At 37.0% G+C, this 21,843-nt stretch overlaps 2 protein-coding genes across 10 annotated transcripts in view; both read right to left on the bottom strand.

Annotated features, from left to right (window-relative positions):
* Positions 1-21,843, bottom strand: part of LOC127963306 (mitogen-activated protein kinase 13) — a 259,971-nt gene that overhangs the window by 11,110 nt on the left and 227,018 nt on the right. The window contains exons 6-12 of one of the 6 annotated variants that reach the window (XM_052563144.1): positions 20,986-21,033; positions 20,783-20,897; positions 19,269-19,340; positions 18,942-19,021; positions 18,596-18,674; positions 17,239-17,412; positions 15,389-17,129 (exon numbers count right to left, since the gene is read on the bottom strand). In XM_052563144.1, the coding sequence (XP_052419104.1) occupies positions 17,047-17,129; positions 17,239-17,412; positions 18,596-18,674; positions 18,942-19,021; positions 19,269-19,340; positions 20,783-20,897; positions 20,986-21,033 (651 nt within the window). In that variant the 3' untranslated portion in view covers positions 15,389-17,046. Of the gene's footprint in view, positions 1-15,388; positions 17,130-17,238; positions 17,413-18,595; positions 18,675-18,941; positions 19,022-19,268; positions 19,341-20,782; positions 20,898-20,985; positions 21,034-21,843 lie in introns of those variants that run through there. The other 5 variants (XM_052563146.1, XM_052563148.1, XM_052563145.1 and 2 more) reach the window with 5 other exon arrangements.
* LOC127963297 (bromodomain and PHD finger-containing protein 3) overlaps positions 1-21,843 on the bottom strand; it is a 234,857-nt gene continuing 213,014 nt past the window's right edge. For 2 of the 4 annotated variants that reach the window (XM_052563121.1, XM_052563122.1), the window contains exons 2-13: positions 11,711-13,245; positions 10,883-11,039; positions 10,641-10,772; positions 6,548-6,676; positions 5,757-6,069; positions 5,310-5,585; positions 2,837-3,412; positions 2,104-2,182; positions 1,929-2,023; positions 1,747-1,835; positions 686-840; positions 1-544 (exon numbers count right to left, since the gene is read on the bottom strand). In XM_052563121.1, coding sequence (XP_052419081.1) covers positions 361-544; positions 686-840; positions 1,747-1,835; positions 1,929-2,023; positions 2,104-2,182; positions 2,837-3,412; positions 5,310-5,585; positions 5,757-6,069; positions 6,548-6,676; positions 10,641-10,772; positions 10,883-11,039; positions 11,711-13,209 — 3,684 coding nt within the window. In that variant the 5' untranslated portion in view covers positions 13,210-13,245 and the 3' untranslated portion in view covers positions 1-360. Of the gene's footprint in view, positions 545-685; positions 841-1,746; positions 1,836-1,928; positions 2,024-2,103; positions 2,183-2,836; positions 3,413-5,309; positions 5,586-5,756; positions 6,070-6,547; positions 6,677-10,640; positions 10,773-10,882; positions 11,040-11,710; positions 13,246-14,596; positions 15,163-21,843 lie in introns of those variants that run through there. The other 2 variants (XM_052563120.1, XM_052563119.1) reach the window with 2 other exon arrangements.

Here is a 21,843-nt window from a genome sequence, read left to right as displayed (position 1 = left end):
ATGGCAGTGATTCATTCAAACGTTTATATTCTTTAAGTTCATTCATTTAAAACACATTTTTCAGAAATTAATTGCTCTGAACGTACCCAAACGCTAAAACTCTGAGTCTATGTGTCGTTTAGACTCATCATCACCATAAAGTGACACCTCATAAAAACGAATTATTTGTAGAAGCCACCGCACTTTCCTGTCCTGAATCTGAAATGACTGAGAGGGTTGTGTCATGAACACATGGATAAACTAAACTGAACTGAATGATCGGGGGTCTAGTACCTGGTGCACTAACCAAATGGCTCTCAGCCCTCCTTAGAAAGCCCATGTGAGTGGTACGTTAGGACAGATGTGGTTGGCGTTTCTGTTCTACATGTAGTTGGAGCCGACAAAACCATGATCTCCTCGAACTCGGCTCAAGTGGATTATAGCTCGGTCGTAGGCCACCTGCACGGACTTCCGGATACTGGTTTTCTTGCCCTCCATCATACGCAGTTTATCAGCCGTGTCGTCAACGCCAAGAGGGATCACTTTATCTCGTGGCAGCCACTGCCTGCAGAGACATACGCAGGAACAGAAAACTCAGTGACAGTTCCTTCTGAAACCAGTAAAGCCAGCAGATACTATCAATGGATATCTGAAAATGCAAAGTCTGGAGGATAAAGCTGAAGTAAATCCCCAGTGCTGTGCTCACCAGGTTCGTTTGTTGTCAAAGAAGAGAACCAGGAAGAGTTTCTCGCCGGCTTCTTCTTGTCTCTGCTCACCAAGGCGCAGCACGTCAAGCGGAGGCACAGGGATGGGAACTCCATTATGCAGAAGACCCTCCTGAGGCATGTCTGGATCTATGATCTACAACATAAGAGCAATTCAAACCATTCCTTTAATATTTGAACGTCAGTGGTTTGCTTTAACACTGCTCACAACCCAAAAAAAACAGGCTATTTGGTGAGAGAAAAAAAAGGACGAATGGGAAGTTGTGAATGAGGGATTTGTAATGGTGTCCAAAAATAAAATGCGTCATAGAAGAGAGGTAAATTTTAATAACATTTTGAAATAGCATGGACTAATGCAGGGTTTTTCCAAACTGGGATTTGTGAGTCAACAAAGGTGGTAATAAGTAATAAAAATAAAAATTATTATATTCAATAAAATAAAAATGATTCAAAACATAAAAAACAATCAAAATAAAATACTTAAGTGTTTGCTGATGGAACTGCAGTGAGTTGATAGAATGCTAATTAATTAATTCCAAAAAATTATCAAATTTATTTATTTATTTTATGAAAATAAAATGTTAATATCAGTACAAAAAACGAAATATAACAAATAATAAAAAAGGTGAAAAAAAAAAAGTTTACTAGTGAAGCAAGTTGATGAAAATAATAGACCATAAAAATTATATACGTAAAATATTCTATTATATTTAAACAAAAACAAATCAAAATATAATAAATAATAGCAGTCAAAATAAAACACCTATGACATTTTTTTTTAATGACAACTCTGAAATATTAACAAAAAAAACCCATTGATAATCCCTGTATTGTGAATAATAATTCATAATCAGACCCGGAACATGCATTAATGATGTTAAAAGGGTAACTTTTGATGTCAGGCCTGTCCCATTATTGTGAAAGGCTGGCAGAATTCTGAAGCCAAAAAAATCTAAAACATTTTGACTGGTATGCTTAACCTAAAATAATTGAACCAACATGTTGTATTCATGTAATATGAATGTAGAGCGCCCTCTCTCACCAGAGCAGGGTAGGACGGATATCCTCTGCTTTTGGCCCACACCAAATCCAGAGGTTCAGGTTCAGGCACATCACCGTTTGACAGAACATCTGCATAGAACAAGGATTGTAATATCCACTTTGGCACATTTTTTTTTTTTTTTTTACAAATACACTGACATTTCATAGGGATTCATTTCTTACCAGTCCCAGTGTAGTCAGAGTCTCCGTTAACAGTTTCTAAAAAAGGGACTTTGGACAAAGCAGGTTTCCCTCTGCTCTTTTTAAGGGGTGAGACACTGAAAGCAAAAAATGATCAGTTAACTGCACATCAGCTATATGATGCAGAGAGGTTTCAGGTTTTAGTTTTTCCTCTTACAGTTCTCTCAGAGTCGGAGATGAGCTGCATTCTGAGTCAGAGCCGCCATCTTTGTGCTTTCTGAATCCGTTGGTGAGAGCTAAATAAAAAAAAAAAATAGAGAAAGGGGTGTTTGAGAAAGGTTTCATTACTATAAAGTATCCATACCACAATTTCAGTTCGTCATGAAAAAAAGATTGTGCATGCTTTCTAAAATGTAAATAAATAAAATGAAATGTTATCCCTTCAAGGTCTCCTCCCATTTATGGATACTGATACAAAAGTGAGTTTGTTCTGGTATGATATTACAACCATAAGCACATTTACATTTTGTTTAAGGCATATAAAAACCCACAGGGGTGACAACAGTTATTTACAAGTAAATAAGACAGGGTTACAATTAGAAGCTTGATGGTTAAACATTAGAAAATGAAGAAATTATAACAAATATTATATTATTATTGTACATTTTACAGCTGGACAATAAAACATTTATTATTTTTCCTTAATACTTGTAGAATATATTTGTACGATAGCAATATTTCCTATTTTGTTTAATATTTTGAAGCAATAATAAAAATTATTATTTTACATAATGATGTTGTGCAAACCTGGAACTTTCACCAAAACAGTTTCTAACAAATGCATTTTCATTTTCAAATGGAAAATCTGTAATAACATTTTCCACCAAAATCATGGTGCCCTATCACAAAATAATTTCAAATGCATCATGTAAAGCAGTTGTTTTCTTCACCAGGCTCTAGAGTGAGTCGAGGGGGTGTTCTCTCGCGCTCTGGACTGCAGCTGTGGCTTCTTGCTCTCTGTTTGGCCGGGGTTGATATGGGCGGAGGTGTTGAAGGTTTTGGCTGGGCTGAGGTTTCAGTCTTGATGGTGGCGGTGCAGTTGGGTGTGCGTGCAGGGTCTGGGTCAGCGCTGATGGCCTCCTCCCTGCTTCCGTTCTGCATCTGATTGTCTCTCTCACGCTGGAGCTTTGCTCCATTTTTTGCTTTTCTGAAAAGGACGGACGTCCGCCGGCCGACCCCTCCTGTGGCAGGCCGGGTCGGTGACTCTGTGGTGGAGAGGCCATTGATTAGTTTGTTCTCAGGCGGGCGGTCCTCAGGTTTGGTGCAGCTGTTCACAGGGGTGGTGTCCGAATAGGCCTCTTGGCTCTCAATGTTGAGTTTGAGGCGCTTAGGTGTGCATGGGGATGTCCTGGGGTCAGATGTCATGGGGCGGAGGGTTGGCGGTTCTTGGTGGGTGTCTGCTGGTGGAGGGGACAAAGCCAGGCCTGTGGGTTCCAGCATGGGTGGGGGGGTTGATTTACAGTCATCTAGATGAAGAACAACAACCAGATGTAAAAAAAAAAAGTTAATTATAAAGTTAAACATGATGAAAGTAACAACTTGCGAACCTTGAGTAAAGGCCAGTTCGCACAAGGATGGTAACTATAACAATAGTGAAAAAGTAATAGTTAATTCTAAATTTAAAAGAAAAGCACACCACACCACAACTATAACAATAGCCATGTTTCCATCCAAAAATGCTATTTTAATTTAAGCTTAAAACTGGAACATTGCATAAAACATTTTGCGAATCAAGCACCGCTTCCATTTTACGATCCAAAGAGAACAAAATCATCACTTCCTGATAAACTGGCACTAAATATCACTAAGAAAAGTAGGAGAAGACATTGAATATAATAATTTTCATATGATAAATTACTTGTGCCTCAGACCGAGCAGACAAATCAATAAATGCTGTCATTGCTGTCAGAAGTGGACACCTGCTGTTTGGGAATGCAGTTGTATAATTCAGGCATTTCAGAACGATCAAAAAAACATTTCGAATGCTGTGCAATGCGATCAGTCCACTGGTTAGTCAAGTTATCCCATCCCATTGTGCAAAGTCACATGACATTAGATGCATGTGGTGGAATTTATTCAGTAAATGTTTCAATAGTAGTTAATGCAAAAAAAATTTAGGATAAAAAGTTTATCCAAGTCAATTGTGCGTATACATTTTTTTAATGTAAATTAGTCAATTGTGCGTATAAGTTTTTTTAATGCAAATTTTTTGAATTTATGACCATCTTGGCATTACCATTCAGCAGGTTTTTTATGCGATATACCAAAATGCGCATAAAAATAGGTGGATGGAAACATAGCTAATAATACCACAGTGGAACTACATCTTTGGAATCCCTCTCAAAATGATTTATTTTCCTCCAGCTGATAAACAAACACACTGACAACCAATCAGACTTGCATCCTGCTATAAGAGCTTGAGTATTTAAAGTAGTAGATGACAAAACTGCAGTGTGTACTTATAAAAAAACAAAGTTATCATGCACTGGTGTGGATGGGAATATAGTTGTACTACTGTAATGAAGATTTTGATTTGAACAGGCCTTATGTCAAGAACAGTTTAGAGCAAGTAAACAATTCATTAGAACTATTGGTTTGAATCAGAGTACAAGATTAATTATTATTTTTATTAAACATTAACAATTATTATTTTTATTATTATTTTTTTTTAAATCTGAGATTACACCATGTTTAAAGTTATTGTATCTCAAAAGAAAGAGTCGACTCTAAATCATTGAAACGAGTTGTTTTTAAAACGAATCCCAAGCCGTTTCATGTTGACATCAACATGAAACATTAGTATATTATCCGCCCACTTGTTGGACGCGCAAACCCAGAAAACTTGGTCTGAATGAAAATGCAAATTCATTCTTTGCCACTATATGCGCTTTTGGAGTGGTAAAAATATTGGTTTCCCCGGTAACACTGTACACAAAGCAGCACTGCACTCACAAACACTGCTTTATCAGGCATTAGAGCCATGATGAATTGGAAATGAGACCAATCGAACCAATGACCGCAGATTAGCGCTACGCGAAGGAAGAGTTTGGAAAAATGAATCGTTGAGCGAATCATTAGGGAGTCGTTGAGCAAGTAAAGTAAAAATAAATGCATGTTATAAAACAATGAGATTGTTTTTTGACCTTGCATGCATTTCAAACTGTTGTTGGGGACCCCAAAACCAAAATATGAACCTTTCATTAGTCATAATAGGGGCACTTAAAATGAAACGCATACATTGATGAATGTCAATAACATGCATTTACAAAATGTTGAAAAAACGTGGAATTCTGGAACATTAACTTAAAAAAATGGAAATTCTGAACACCTGGTTCTTGATAACCAATCATAGTCAAGTCTCACCTTTATCTGATGATGACAGGTTATGTTCACCATCCATCTCCTTGTCTTCATCCTCCTCCTCGTCTTCCTCTTTGAGGTCTCCATTGAGCATGTGTGAGTTCCGCGACTGCTGCTTATAGCGGATGTTGTTGATTTCTCGGCGGAGCAGGCGTATACGGCGTGTCCGTGCACCACTCGAGCGCATGGACGTCACCACATCTAATTTATCTAGCAGCTCCCTCAACTGGTTTTCCGTCGTCATGTGCAATCGATTATCAGGGTCTAGCAGCGTGTCGACTACACAAACAAAACCAACCATTAATAACAAAGAACAAAAGGTAAACGTAATGCCACTGCATTCTTGGTAAAATAAAGCTTAATTATGTCATGTTACAATAAAAGTCAAGAAATCCCACCTAATTGTAGGCAATTTATTTAGTTTTATATGATTTCTTGTTAACTACTCACCGTCTTCCAAAGTGCAGCGGTAGTAGTCATTTTTATGTGGCGATTCTGCCAGGAGCATGCCCGTGTCCAGGTCGAAGCCTGTGTTTTGGGCTTGTCTCTGAGCGTGCCTCAGGATAGCGCCCCCTAGGTCCCTCAGGCGTATTGCAGCTTGGTAAAACACAGTGTCTTTAGCATTATAAAGCAGGCAGTTATTGATCATGAGGTTGAAATCAGCCTCAAGGTCAGTGACGGAGCGATATTTGTGAGCCTCCAATTTGGATTTTATGGTGGAGAAGTCCATGGGGTGCGTGATAAACTCCAGGTAATCTGGGACCTGAGAACCCAAGAACACAGCTTCTGTGAAACTGAAACTTCAATATGAAGATATTAGAATTGTAATAAAAGATTAGATTTGTGTTTTATAAAGCTTAATGCATCAATTCATTTTTAAAGCCGTTTTATTGGCCAATATACAAAAAAACACCTTTGCCACATATTAATCGATCATGACTTGACAAATTTACATTACTGTTCAAATGTTTGTACAAATGCTGTTCTTTTGGAGTTTCTATTCATCACATAATCCTGAAAATATATTACATTTTCTACATAAATATTAAGCAGCAAATCAGCATATTAGAATGATTTCTTAATGTGACAGAGACTGGAATTACAGCTATTGTAATATTTCACAATATTACAGTTTATACTATATTTTTGACCAAATAAAGGCAGTCTTTGTGAATATATAAGAGACCTTTTTCGCAAGTTTTGAACAGTAGTGTATATGAATGTACATAAAATATTCACACCTCTTTCAAGTTGACAGGCTTTGCAAATATTTTTGCAGTATCTTTCTCCTGAAGCTGTTCTAAAGTGGATCGCAGCAGTACCAGGACCGGAGTTAACTGATGCTCGGTCACAGCTTGCTGAATCTTTACCTACAGAAGCAACACATGGTTATATAGTGAGATGCCTGAAATTCTTATATGGTCAAGGTGACAGAAGTCAGCAGATGTTATTAAAAAATAAATAAAGTAATGGGTCCTATTTCTTCATGAAAATTACAGTCTGTGGCTTTTAGTCCATGTCTGTGAGCTTTAAGGTCATCCATATGTAGTTCTAAATGTTGACAAAACTCAAATTGAGCAAATTTCAATTTATTGCAAATCCTTTTTAAATTCGTAATCTTCCAGAAAACTTTAATAAAAATGCACGCATATACATTTCTGTCCAATGAAAAGTTCCTTTGAATGTGAACATTCCCTTCCCCTAAATTATATTGATATTACAACAGCAAGTAGCAAATTACAGTTTGTCAGTATGTTCAGTTGCACTAATGCTCATACATTACTTCCCTTCCAAACCACCAATTAGTTGCAAAGGAAGTGGCAGAAATGTATTCATGTTAAAAATGTGCCTTCAGAATTTTCATTCATAGTATAAGATATCACATGTGGTTTTGCGAGCTGAAAAAAGCGGACAAGCCAAATCTCAAGAAGACCAAATTCACATGCAATATTTGCCAAATCAAGTCATATCCTAACTCTTATGCTCGCTTTACACTGCAGCATAACGGCAACAGCAGGCTTGTGCTGTACTTTCACAATGACAGAATTTCTGCTGCTCAACAGTTTCGGCTCTATACAGAAAAAATAAAATTGTATTATATACCAAATTGAGTGTTCTCTTTGATAATAGCTAGGGGTGTGACGGTTAGTATATAACCGTGAGACCGACGGTTATAGTTGAACACCGTCATTGGAACTCTATAACCGCCAAAACCGTGTCATTAAAATATTTTTTACAAACATTTTTTATCAAAAATTATTTTCATTTTTTAGATAAGATCATAAGATGCGCAATATATCGGGAGACATGGTTTTTACCACTTAATGAAGTTTTGTAAATCGTCAGACATGATATTTACCACTTCATAAAATTTTGCTTTGTAGAAAACCTTTCTTAAAAACGAATTTCGTTTTGTACAAATTTTATCTTAATTTTAATAAATGTTTCATCAACCAATTGCATGTATTTTAATAAATAAAAAGCAAGTAAAGCAGACAATGATAACCGTGACATGGAAGCACCAGCGCGCCGCGTTCACTTGCACTGCACTGTGAACTAGAGCACATCTCATCGTAAATGAAACTCAGCGTAGGCCTATGCCTCATACTTTAGCATTAAATATCTTTGCTGCATCCTTTCTAGAACAGACAATGCAGGCGCGTAGCCAGTAATGGGCCAGGGCGGCACTGGCCCGCCCACATTACTCACTGGCCCGCCCAGGCAAGTTTGATTAAAATACATTTTTAGTTTATTTTTATTATTCAAATGTATTTAAGAAAATATATTAATATAAACCTGATTTATTGTTGACTGGTGTGTGTGTGTGTTTAATTTGTTTTCCGAATAAAATGGAATTGTTGAAGCAAGTTGTAGAAAGCGTCCCTCCTGAACCTAGGCCTAATTGGTTGCTATGGTTGCTAGGGCGACAGGAAGACTCTCTGAGCGGCGGGCTCTGGCGGCCTTTAGCCAATGTATTAACATCGCCATAATAATGGCTAAACAAGTTTCTTTAATGTTTTATTTAAATTAAAAAAAAAAAGAGTTGAGGAAGAAGACACGCCACTGCCTTCATCTGTCGAGTCCACCCAGCCCAGCTCTTCAGACTCATTAACCCACAAGAAGGCTAGTCAGGCGCCGGTGGCGGCCGCCGCGTGCTCCCTGGCGGCAGTGCCAGTGCTCTCTCCCGGTCAGCCTGACGCGGGTTTACCCGCCGATCTAACTGCAATAGATGAACCACCTTCACAACCCAATCTGAAAGTATTTCTACATTGTTTAAATGAGTTGCTATTTTTTTGGCACAAAAGTTTAATTTCCACCATTGCATTGTATATGGTTGATTTAACAGAAATTAGGGAGCGTGTTGTTATTTATTTCAAACCATGCTCTGCTGAGTTTTCATTATTTTAATTTCTTTTACTTTTAGCCTATATTTTCGGGTGAACTGTCTGCACTGCTGAGTAACTTGAATGAAATAGACAGGTTATTGTCTATGCTGGTGGTTTGTCCAGCCTTTATTGAGCTCTGTTGGTTGAACATGATGATTAGACAGTGTTTTGTTATTGCCTTGCCGAATATTGCAAAATAAAGGTGTAACTGTTTTTCTATTCTTTTTTCCACTCTCTAAGGTTATTTAAGTCATATTTTTTCTAGGAAAAACTATAGGCCCACCCACTTTTTTAATGGCCCGCCCAAAATACAATTTCTGCCTACGCCACTGAGACAATGGCTTTTTTTTTTGCGGCTCGCATCAGCAAAGCATTGCATCGCCATAGACCGCAAAACAAGCAGCGGATGGCGGGCGGGTGCGGCTTTGAAATTTGCTCTATGATTTCCATGAAGCAAAAAACAGGACGGAATCTCGAAATCCAGTCATGAAAATGAAACTTGCATTTTAATATGGACAGTCATGGAATTTGCCAAAGTTAGCATAAAATAATCAAATCAAATCTCCATATGGACCAGTATCTGTAAATGTTAAGCCGCAAAAGTTGTTTAAAATATAAATCCGTGTTCTGCGCGTCTCTGTGTGAATTAATGAATGGCAGAGACGTTGCAGGTTTGTTTACTACATAGACTGAAGCGCATGACGCTTGCATTAATTTCAGCATCTGAGCTTCAGAGTTCTCTCTCCTTCAAGCGATCTTTTCAGCTCATCTCAATGGACACACAGCGCACCTGTATTTGACACTCTGTAAACTCTTTGTGAAGGCGCATGACTCACCGTCACTTTACTGATAGCGCTGTTTCTCACACATGCAAAGAGAGAGAGAGCGAGAGTCTTATCACGCTTAAACAACACGCTATATGTAAACTATTCTTTGTTGTCTTCTCCTGTCAAAATAATGGATTAAATTTAGAAATATTCATATTCATTTTCGAACAAGCAGAAGACATACCAGTTTCTCCGGTAATGGGCGGAGCTAATGGGCAAATGGCAATGGCTTTTTTTTTGCGGCTCGCATCAGCAAAGCATTGCATCGCCATAGACCCCAAAACAATCAGCGGATGGCGGGCGGGTGCGGCTTTGAAATTTGCTCAAAAAACGTTGGCGCGAATGATGAGTTTTGTGACAGATCTCCTTAATAAACGGAGGTCTGAAATCTCTGCCCCTTTACCGATCAGAGCGCGCGCTGACACGGAGTTAACCCGCTATCTCCAAGAACAACCAATTGACTTGGACAACCCCCCCCCCCCCGACGGTTATGTTATGAACCGTCACATTTGACTCACGTCATAACCGTCATCACCAATTCTGAAACCGGCACACCCCTAATAATAGCTATAAATTATAAAATGATTATTGGGAGCAAGCAATTGAAAAGCAGTTTCCAAAACCAATAGAGAGTTAGCACAAACTTGATCCTCACAAATTCTAATATTCATGAGGAGGGGCATTATATTTACACATAAATGGTAATTTACCTTAAACAAATTTTCATATGGATATTCATATGGATTAAGGAAGAGTTATTAAAAACAACATGTCTGTGCTGCTTTCACCAAGCCAGACATGGCATCTTTTTTTCATTCAATTGTTTACTTCAGTGTTTTATATCGCTTCATAAAAGCCTATATGGCATTGATCTTGTTCAATTAATAGCTTAATGGTGCATTTTCAATTCAGCTTGCCACATGGGACAAAAATAGGCTCGGCACATGTTTTATTCTGGAGGCTGTAAATATGAATCCAGAAATAACTACATCCTGCTTATAATGTCAAACAGACCTTAAAAACATGACTCTGGTTCGACTATATTTCTGGTTTCAGATAACTTCATTGTCTTTATTATGCAAGAATACACAGTTATTATATGTAACATTTCAGCATGTTACCTGATCTCTCTTCAGTTTCTCTCTCTTGCGAATAAGCTCGATCAGGAGTCGCGCTCGCTCCAGATCGTGACGAAGCTTCTGCCAGTATTTCAGCTCTTCTCTCACAGCATTCAGCTTTTCATCTGGCTCCACCTACACAGTTTATAACAGTCAATAACATGCATGCACAATGCATGATATTGTAGTTGTGCATCAGGGGTGTGGCTTATGTATACAAAATTTAATTACGCATAAACACTGACCTGTTCAACACTTCTCTGACCCTGCAGATGTGAATGTAAACGACGAATGAGAGGCACTCCGTTGCGTGACTGACGCTTAAGCAACCAATAGTTGTGAAGTCTCTGCATGAACTGATTCTTCTTCTGTATGATCACATCTTTAGAAATTTTGTTCAATCTGTAAAAAGACCAGCAGAATAATTAAGCTCTTTTATTTGTTATAAAATATTGTTTAATACTTTATAATAATTATTAAAAAAAATGTATTTGAAAATATGTACACATTTTAATATATATATATATATATATATATATATATATATATATATATATATTTAATAATATATGCATTTGTAAGCTATAATAGTATATATATAAATATATATATAAATACAGACACAAGACAATTACATGTATATTATATATATATATTTTATATATATATATATATATATATATATATATATATATATATATATATATATATAAAATATATATATATATATAATATACATGTAATTGTCTTGTGTCTGTATTTATATATATATATATATATATATATACTATTATAGCTTACAAATGCATATATTATTAAATATATATATATATATATATATATATATATATATATATATATATTTAATAATATATGCATTTGTAAGCTATAATAGTATATATATATATATACCCTATTATTATAGCTTACAAATGAGGAATACAATAAAAATAATTGTTAATTACATTGAAATGAAATATAATTGTAACAAAATATATAAAATTACATTTGTAATATATAATTTATCTTTTTAAAGAAACAAGTGAAATATATATGATATACTTTATGATTACCTGTGAGTAGGTATTTCTGGGACAGTGATCAAAGGCGTTGTGACTTTTTTTGACACCTCTTCTTTCATTCCTTTCTTCTGCTGCTGCTTAGAATCCAGTTTATTGCTTCGTTTCTGCTTCTTGAGCTGTGGCGTTTGTGTGTAGGCACTGCGACCCCTGTTAGCCCGACACCCCAAAACTCTCCCCCCGGTCTCTTCATCATCCGACCCGTCCTTCGCAGGCGGAGAGTGCGCCTCACAAAACGCAGTCTTTTTCACTGAAAACGTAGTCCCATTCACAGTAGTCTCTCTGACCGGCTCTATTTTCATAAAGAGTCCAGCTCTCTGCGCACAGGTTACATGGAAAGCCGTGTAACAGTTGGCCTTGTGGCACTGAATGGATGCTCCACAACCTTTCTGCTTGCACAGGTAACATGTTAGCTTCCACCTAGCAGGTGGAATGTTGTCTACGCCCTCGATGGGCTCAAGGAAGACTGTGTTGGCGAAACACACCTCCGGGATCCAAATAGCACAGACCACATGTGCCCATCGCCCGTCGCTGGTTTGTTTAAATGCTCCGCCCCGATTTGGGCAAAGCACGCAGTCCACGGGGTGAGAGGGCGACTGCAAGCAACAGCGGCAGAGCCACTGGCCCTCAGGGATGTAGGGAACGCCGTAACACTCCTGGTGCACCGCCAGGTTGCAGATGTCACAAAACAGGATGACGTTACTGTTGAGACATTCATCGTCGAGGCAGACGCAGCAGAAGGCGTCTTCGTCGATGATACTCTGTGAGGGCGCTTGGCTTCGCAACTCTAAGAACGACTCCTTTTCTAGGCGATCTATCAGGATTTCGAAAGTGTCGGGTGACACTTGCGGATGGCTTTCTGACACTCGTTTTTCGTTTACCAGCTCCAACCAGGCCACGTCCTCCTCGTCCATGTCATACTCCGCGTCCGTTTCCATCTCTTCACCGGACTTCTCAATGTAACGGTAATATGCCGAAGGGCGAGGAGGCACCTCGACTGGTTCATAAGACTCTTGTTCTCTGAAAGTGGGTTTGGGTAAGGTGCCTTGGTGGCTGTTCACGCTCGAATTCATCTGAGACTGTCCACAGTTGGAGCTGTGGTTCTGTGATGAAGACGATGACAACTGCTTCACGTCTTTCTTTTTCCCCTTATGGGCTCCCGATCGTCGCGGGGAGCTGACAGCGGTGGTCACCGATGACTGCTCGCTGTTCTCTTTGTTGCTGTTGCACTCAGCAATGTCCTGAGCTGTCATTTCATCTTCAGTGATCACCATCAAGGGGTCGAAGATGCTGATCCGATGCAGTCTTCCATCCAGATCCACCTCCACAATCTTCTGAGCCTGGGCGTACGTTAGGGTTTCTCTGGTGGGTGAAACCTTCAGCTGGTAGGGAGAGAGCGAGCGTGGCTGTGACGCCCCTCTACCAGCTGTACCTGTGTCCGCGGCATCACTTTGGGCCCCGGGCAGGCCTCCCCTCCGTCGTGGTTTTCTCATGGGGACTCACACCACGCTGCCCCTTTGTACCTTGACCTGAGTGGCAAAAAGAGAAAAAGAACAAGCATAAGATTCCGAATTGATTTAGAAAACACAAAGATACCAATGTGCAACTGTCCTTTCATTTTCTTGCCAAATAGTCAACACTAAGAAGTTTTCATATCACCCATGGTCGACTGTGTCATGTATCTGTAAATACTGTGCACACTCTCATTTCCTGGAAGTGGTCACAACCCGCATCATGACATGCTGGTAATCTTTTTACTTTTTTTAATTTTACATTTTTATTTTATATGTATGGCTTTATACAACATTGTAGTGTTTTGTATAAATGCAAAAAATAAGCATATATATATATATAAAACAAATTAAAAGGCTATTAGGTATCGTATTATTATTAAATGCAATTTCGATTAATTAGCAGATTCACCCCTTTCGTAATTTTATTACACGACCTTTATAACTTTGCTTATTCTATTGTTTGCACACCTAAAAAAATTTGAAATTATGACGTCTATTTTAATTATGCTAATATGCATTGTTGCATTATGTTAGATATTATAGAATTATACAAAAATTTTAATTTACATAATAGAATAATACATTTACAAATTTAAATCAACATTTCAAAATCTTTGCGCCTGTTAAACTAAGCAATACTGCAGTGTTTTGTATAAATGTAAAAAAGTAGCTTAAAGGCTACTTGTCCATGTAATATAATAATATTATAATTATTAAGTATAATAATAAGTATAAAATCGAATATGAAATTATTGTATCGGCATGTAAATGTAGACATTGCTAGTTAAGTTAATTACGAACATTCGATTATACAAACTCATTTGAAGGATTAAGTTGTGGCCGGTAGCCAATTTACAGTGTTTTTATTTTCGCTGTTCAATGGGCGGGACTTTTGATCTCAAGGCCTCTAGCAGTTCGACCTCTTACTGTCAACGCTAAAACCACTTTTAAATCGTAATACAGAGTCACACCGAAGTAATACATTCGTATCAACTACCTTAAACATTTCAGGAGGCACATTGAAAAACTTAAAGTGGAGTTTTAGGGGAATTTGTCACTGAAGTGAGACAACCACCAGAGGCTGAGAAGTTTATCAACCCTCATTCTTGGACAACCAATCACAACCGTCCACCCTCTCCGTCCAGCCAATCAGCGGCGATAAAAAGTATCACACAAGGATAATAGTTAGGTTGCGCGTCCTCGATTCTAGAACGAAACGTCAGCCATATTTACAGTCCAACAGAACTTGAGATTCACCTAAGTTTCCCGAAAACCCCCTTACACTAACATAAACAATGACAACACCGTTACCGCTTCTGATCATAAAACTGTTGTTCTCAGATGGCGTTCATAAGAATATGCTTACCGGTAAACTCTGAAGAGATCGAAACGCCAAGGCTGCTAAAGCTGGCGGGCTAGTTAGCCGCTCTAGCCCGGGTAACCAGCACAGAAACCCCGCGTGCGGTATCCAAACAACCAGCTGAGCAAAGCGACCGTTGACATTGATCTCACAACTTAAACTGGCGTCAAAACATATAATACACATTCAAAACCCGACAATTTACCGTATTTTCCAACCACGACTTCCGTGGAGAGGCAGAAGCTTTTTTGCGAAGGCAGTTTAAGCTGGTGGTTTGGCCGAAAAGCCGGCAAAAATTCGCCGATAAAATGTCTCCCGTCTCTCAGTCTTCCATAGTTTCCTCCAGCAAATGTCTTCTGCGCATTCATGAATATGGATTCATGTCCAGCATTTTAACTTATCGTCGACGTTAAGTTAGATTTAGACGGGAGAAGCAAAGCTAGCTGGCTATTTTCAGCTTCGACTACTACAACCGTCGCTGCCTGGATAGATAGTTAGCAGTTCGCCAGAAACAGAGGCAGAGCGGAGCTCTCAGTCGAGATGGTAAAAACACGCCCCTTCAGAAAAGCAGGCCATCTACTCTCTCAGCTGCACGAGTAATTTAATAAAGCGTTACGCTAATGTTTATTTAACTCCTTTTAAGTTTATGCCACTTTAATGCGTTTAGGGACCAGTGCGCTTCCCACACAGTTCATGCTGTGGTCAGAGTTCATCACGACCTGTGTCAGCTGTAATGCATACAGCTCGACTGGAGAGGTGCAGACATTAGGCCAGTGAGCGAAGAAGAGGAGCTGCAAATTACTAGATAAACGAAACATTAACATTTATATCAGCAAACATGATCACAAACCCATCCGAGGTGGACGAACACAGTTTACATGAGAGGAAATAACATTTTCTGTAGGCTATTCGAGACATGGGTATATTGGTACAGTTGAGTTAAGGCATACATTATTACATACAAGAAACAAAATACAGTACTAAAGCCAAAGAGAACAGTAAAATGTGAAAAATAAGTCAGATCCTGGAAATCTCACACTGATGTGCTACTCACAACCTTGCTTGGTGCCATTTGTCATGGACCGTAAATCACTTCCACAAGCTAAACATCCTGTCACACCTTTCAAAGGATTTGAAGGTAACAAACAAAAGCCTTAAAGTCAATATGAAATTAGAATGGACCATTTGTACTTTCTGAATACACATTCTTCGTCTTGTGAAAAATTTGTTGTGCATGTTACTCCAAAAAAAGAAATGTTTGTCTCTGTAATCATTCAGTAAAATGTGATAATTTCCCCTAACACACCATTTCTAAATCCCTCCCCTTTAACCACCTGGTTTCATTTTGCTATGTAATTTTAACACCCACTTCACTAAAAGTCCCACTTGGATAAAGGTCCTGCTAGAAAAGCAGACACCGCCAGAATTTTTTTTTCTAGAAGCATACCTGGCTTCACTCAGAAATATGGCAGATTAAAATGGGTAACCATTGCCATTTCATCTTGACTTTAAATAAACAAGTCACAATACTAAGGCTCATTTCTTTAAGTGTTAAACTGAAGTCAGTAACAGTGTCCGTTATGCATCCCCAACAATTCATTATACTTTTGTATACAAATCTTTGTGTGTGTGTGTATATTATATATATATATATTTTTTTTACACTACCATTCAAAAGTTCGGGGTCAGTAAGACTAACAATTTTTTTAAAGATTCTCTGATAAATAGAAAGTTCAAAATAACAGAAATTCTTAAAAAAAAAATATATATATATTTTGCAACATTATAAATGTAATGTATATATTTGGTCAATTTAATGCATCCTTGTTGAAAACGAGTATTACAGTACATAAAAAAAAAAAAAACAATAATTCCCTTACCCCAAACTTTTTAACGGTATACTGATTGTGAAATACTTGACCTTTAAGATCCATAACACTAAAATACATAAAATCGTACAAGGCTATCCTTTTTAAATCAGATAGCACTTAAGGATAGTTTACTAAACATAAAAAGTCTGTCGTCATTTATTCACCCTCATATCATCTAAAATTATTTTCTTTTTTGTGTAAAATAATTAGAGAATTTAGGTTTGTTTCTTCCCCTCAAAAAGCTCTCATATGGCTTTAGATGACTTTGAATATGGCGCACGAGTTGTCTGAAAGAGCACAGGGATGGAATAAATTCTGTATAAATGGTGTGAGGGTGAGCAAATGATCGCTTAAGGTAACATGCATACTGGCAATAAATGTAAATGTGGACAATGTGGACAGTTACCACTATATCAAAATAAAATGTTCATTCACCAGACGTCCAGATATACCACATATTCCTTAAGAAGTCAGTTATTGTACAACATACTGCTATTCATACACTTTATAGGAGTAAATAAACAATTCTAAATTGTTCATCGGCAGAAACTAAATCACATAACCACAATATAATGTCAGACCATACTAGGACATTGTGAGTGTGTTTCTTCTCTTTGAGTCCCTTCTTGGGAAAGGAACAAAGCTCCTCACTTCTTTAAACGATAAACCTGTGAATAATAATAATAATAAAAAAAGATCAGTTTGCATTTACATACATAACATGTGCATATATATAGTACAGCACACATAAATCTGTGTGTATAATATGTTGCTCACATTTCCACTCTTCTAAGGGCAATGTGGCGTTGTCATAGCGGTCATCGTATGGTGTGGGCACTGGGGAGTCCTCTGGGTCTCTCAGGCTATCAAAATAATTGTGTGCCAACGCACCATCAGCAGTGAGACGAGCATCAGCATCTAACACCAGCATCATCTCAAGCAGATCTACCGCTGGGGTTAGTTACCAGTGGAGTGGCATTGAGGGACAACACAGTGGGTCAAAAACAGAGCAACATCATTAGAATAGCAAAAGCTGATATATGTATTATAATGTGAGCATTATTATATAAGTACAGGGCAAGCTGAGCTATTTTTTGATAATATTTTAAAGTTATTTTATCATTTATTAGGCTAGCTGGGTCAGATTTAGGTTGGTTAAGGTAGCAGAATATGCCAGTATAAAAGTTGTTATAGTTACCTACAACTAAAACCATAACATTTTTCGTTAATTCAAATAAAATAAATGTTAAATGAAATAAAATAAAATAAATAAAACAACAAAAAAAACATTTTGAAATTCAAACTGAAACAACATATATATATACAAACACACACACAATTTTTTTTAAAGAATACAAATGATACAAAATTCTAACTAAAACTTTATCTAAAATTAAAATGGAAAATAAACAAATACTAAATAATTCAAAATATAAATAAAATCTATAACAGAAACTCGATAATGGCAAAATAACACTATTTGTAGAGAAACACTTTACAATAATTTTTTTGTTTCTTTGAGAATCATCAAAATTGCTGGCAGGCAACTTTTTTTTAAATGCTTTTGGGGAAAGAGTTAATGTTAATCAATAAATATACTATTGTTGATTGTTAATGTTAATTAACAGAAGTGTATTAGTATAGAAATTAACATATTAAATGCTGTAAATATGCATTAAGTAATATTAACTAACTGAACCTTTATTGTGGAGTGTTACCTATTCTAGAAATAACTGCAGAGTTAACAAAGCTTCAGAAAATTAACATTGAATAATAATTTCATTAAAATTGTTTAGCTGACATTTAATATTTTTTGGGATGCCTATTATTTTCCAAGTTGCAATGCATAACAAACCTAGAAGTTTCCATCGGTGTTCCTTAGTAAAGAATATGTCTGGCAACACTAGGTGACATTCTATCTGACGCTTGGTGAAAAATGTAAAAACTTAAATTGTTCTGTTGCATTTGCTCAGCATCTTGTCATTTTTGTCAGAAATAATGGCATGTCACATTGACAGGCAGCAACTATGCAGTCAAACTAAATCATAAGTTTTACAATGAAAAAAAGTATCTTGCCAAGCAAGAAATGTGACAACATGACAAAGGAGTAATTCTTCATTGGGGTATTACTTACCTTTTTTACTGGCTCTGGGAAACAATGTTGAGAAGTCTTTGCGTGGATAGTGGGGCAGGGATTTGACATAGCTTTTTGCCTATTCAACAGCAATGAAGACACTGACATTGATTAAGATCAGGAATGACAGCGGAGTACAGTAGCTAACAGCAACCATCACGCAAAACGTTAATAATTCAAGCTGAATTTTCTCCCTAAATATTCAAGACCATTTTCTCAATCTTTCTTCACATTGCATTAGCAATTCATTCCAAGTTGCATCAGCGATCAGTCTCAGGTTTAATCAAGATTCAGACATATCATGTATTAAAGATACCATCATTTGGTAGCACTGAAAATGTCTTACCTCTGGGTTTTCTAGTTTCTCAATAAATTCTGGACCTGGTGTCCCGGTTACTTTCATTATCTGAATCAACTGGTCCATGTCTGAGTGTCAAAAGTTAAAGACAATGAACATCATTTTTGACAATCATGACAAAAGGGAATAAGTTGGGCACAGCATTTCTAAATGCAATAGCAATTAACTAAATGACAGTGTACTGACTGTACATCAGTCATTTGAAATTTAATTAACAGAATGTTAAAAGTTTTACTTTCTGAAATCCAGCCCTCAGAATATGTTCATTCATTAAAAAATTGAAATAAATTAGGCAAATTGAATGCTGAAGGATACAGTCTTTTCCTTTAAAGAGTGTTTTTCCATTGAACATTTCACCCATGATGCACCCAACAGACCAGATATCCACTAGAAAGTAGAAAAAGGCAACAATCACACATATTGAACTATAATAATCATTGCAACCACCAGCCTTTAAAACAATGCAGAACATTTGACATACAGTACATTAATGCAGCAAATCTGAATCAGTAGAGCGCATTCGATCTAACTGACAATTAACGATTGAAATCTACATGAAGGAAGGGTATCTGAGCATTTCTAAAGACAACAATATTTAAAAATGCAAATTATTGATTGCAAATGATTTTGGTTGCTTATTAATAGTAAGGTAGTTGTTAAGTTTAGGTATCAGGTATGATTAGGTATGTAGAATATGTGCTTTTTAATTAATAATAAACAGCCAAAATGTTAAAGGTGCCAAAGAATGCAAAAAACACTTTTATAAGGTGTTTGAACACAGCTGTGTGGGTGCAGTATGTGAAAACAACCAGCCTATAATGGTAAAAATCCACTCACTCATTGTTTTATAATTCCAATAATTAATAAACAGTCTCTCCATACAAGAGATGGGTGCAGGGTTGCCAGGTTTTCACAACAAAACCCTTCTCCAGACATAAAGCAACCTGACAGCAACAGTAATAGTGTAGTAGCCCAATTCCACAGACTTGGCAACACTGGAAGGGAGGCGGGAGCCCCAGCTCATTCTCATTTAAAGGACACACACACATAAACAGAGCGTTTCAGCTCATACCCTAATTTTCATTTTCATTAATTTTATATTTGGATTTTATATTCATTTACTTATTAACTGAAACCCATTAACATGTTAAATACATTTATTATTTATTGTAAAAAAAAAAGAAATTTTCTAAATTCAATTTTCAATGGACCTCAAGATAATTTGTAAAGATTTAAATAAGTAAACTTGTATATACATAAGCTGTATGAGTTTATTTGTAAGGTGTCCATGTGTTGATATTGTAGGTATCCATTTTTTATTCAATATGCATGTTAGACCTATGAATACCAATGAGAGCATGTTAGAACTGCTCATATAAACCAACAGAGGTGCTATTGAACAGATGAAAAAAACTAACTGGAGCATAACAGATGACTAAATCAATATTTACTGTATTTAACCTCATATTCTAGATGATACTAAATCAGGGAACACATATTCTCTAATAACTAAGAGTTTCCCATCAATAAACACTTAATTTGCTGCTTACTGATAGGTAGTAAGGTGCTTGCTGTAGAAGTTATGTTTAGGTAAGGAGTAGGGTTAATGGATAAGGAATATGGTCCTGCAGAATAAGGCATTAATATGTGTTTACAAGTACTAATAACCAGCCAATGTGCTAGTAATATGCATGCTAATTAGCAACTAGTTAATAGTGAATGGTGTTCCCTAATAGTGTTACCATATGTTTTGCCTAATCAGAGTAAACCTAGCTCTCAGTAATAATTTTAAGAGGTGTGTATGTCTTAATGAATGACAAACATCTTGCCTGTCTGCGTGTAGTGCATCCAGTTTAGAATGACCTCAGGGGCCCGGTACCACCTCGTCACCACGTAACCGGTCATCTCTGCTTCTGTATGACGCGCCAGGCCAAAATCCAGGATCTGCAAACAGACCAAATGCAGAGAGTCAGTGTCAACTGAAAGAGATTTACGCTTCTCTCTTTTATGGTGAAAGAATGGTGGCACAAACCTTCAGCTCACAGTCTTGGTTCACAGCCAGGTTTCCTGGTTTGAGGTCCTGCAATGCATAAAGGTGTTAATCTTCCTACAAAGACATTATTCTTGAACAATTACACAAGATCTTAGTGGATTTCTTAAGAAGTCTTTATTCTGAATGCGGTGAACTGTATTTCACATTGAAAGTGAGCCGGGTGGCTTCTAACAGATCTGAGCATGTAGAGACACTGCCTCACCAAACAGGAAATCAGTGGCATTACCTCATAGGACAATGTGTGATAGAAAATCTCAGACAAAGCAAAAAGCACGGAACCCACTCATAATAATAGAATTAGAAAAACTTTATGGCTAATTTCAGAACCTGCATGTAAAATGAAAAACTGGATAATTGTATAAATCACTTCTCGTAGCTTGGCATTCATTCATTTTTTTTTCAATCTTTTCAATCTGTGCATCTAGCATTTAAAACATACTGCCAGAATGTCTCCAGAAAAGCACTCCTACAAATCTAAGAGCATCTTAATATTGTATAATAGATGCACACACTACCATTCAAAATTTTGGGGGGTCAGTAAGATTTTCATTTTTGTTATCTTAAACAGCAAGGATGCATTAAATTGATAAAAGTTACAGTGCATACATTTAAATAGTTACAAAAATATGTATTTCAAATAGATGCTGTTCATTTCAACTTTCTATTGAACTAAGAATCCAACAGATTTTTTTATAGTGTTCACAAAAATATTAAGCAGCACAACCGTTTTCAACACTGACAATCATAATAAATGTTGCTTGAGCACAAAATCAGCATATTAGAATGATTTCTGAAGGATCATGTGATACTGAAGACTGGAGGAATGATGCTGGCAAT

This window comes from Carassius gibelio, chromosome B8 (genome assembly GCF_023724105.1).
Source record: "Carassius gibelio isolate Cgi1373 ecotype wild population from Czech Republic chromosome B8, carGib1.2-hapl.c, whole genome shotgun sequence".
In the NCBI taxonomy this organism is placed as follows: domain Eukaryota; kingdom Metazoa; phylum Chordata; class Actinopteri; order Cypriniformes; family Cyprinidae; genus Carassius; species Carassius gibelio.
This window is presented reverse-complemented; position numbering and strand designations above follow the sequence as displayed.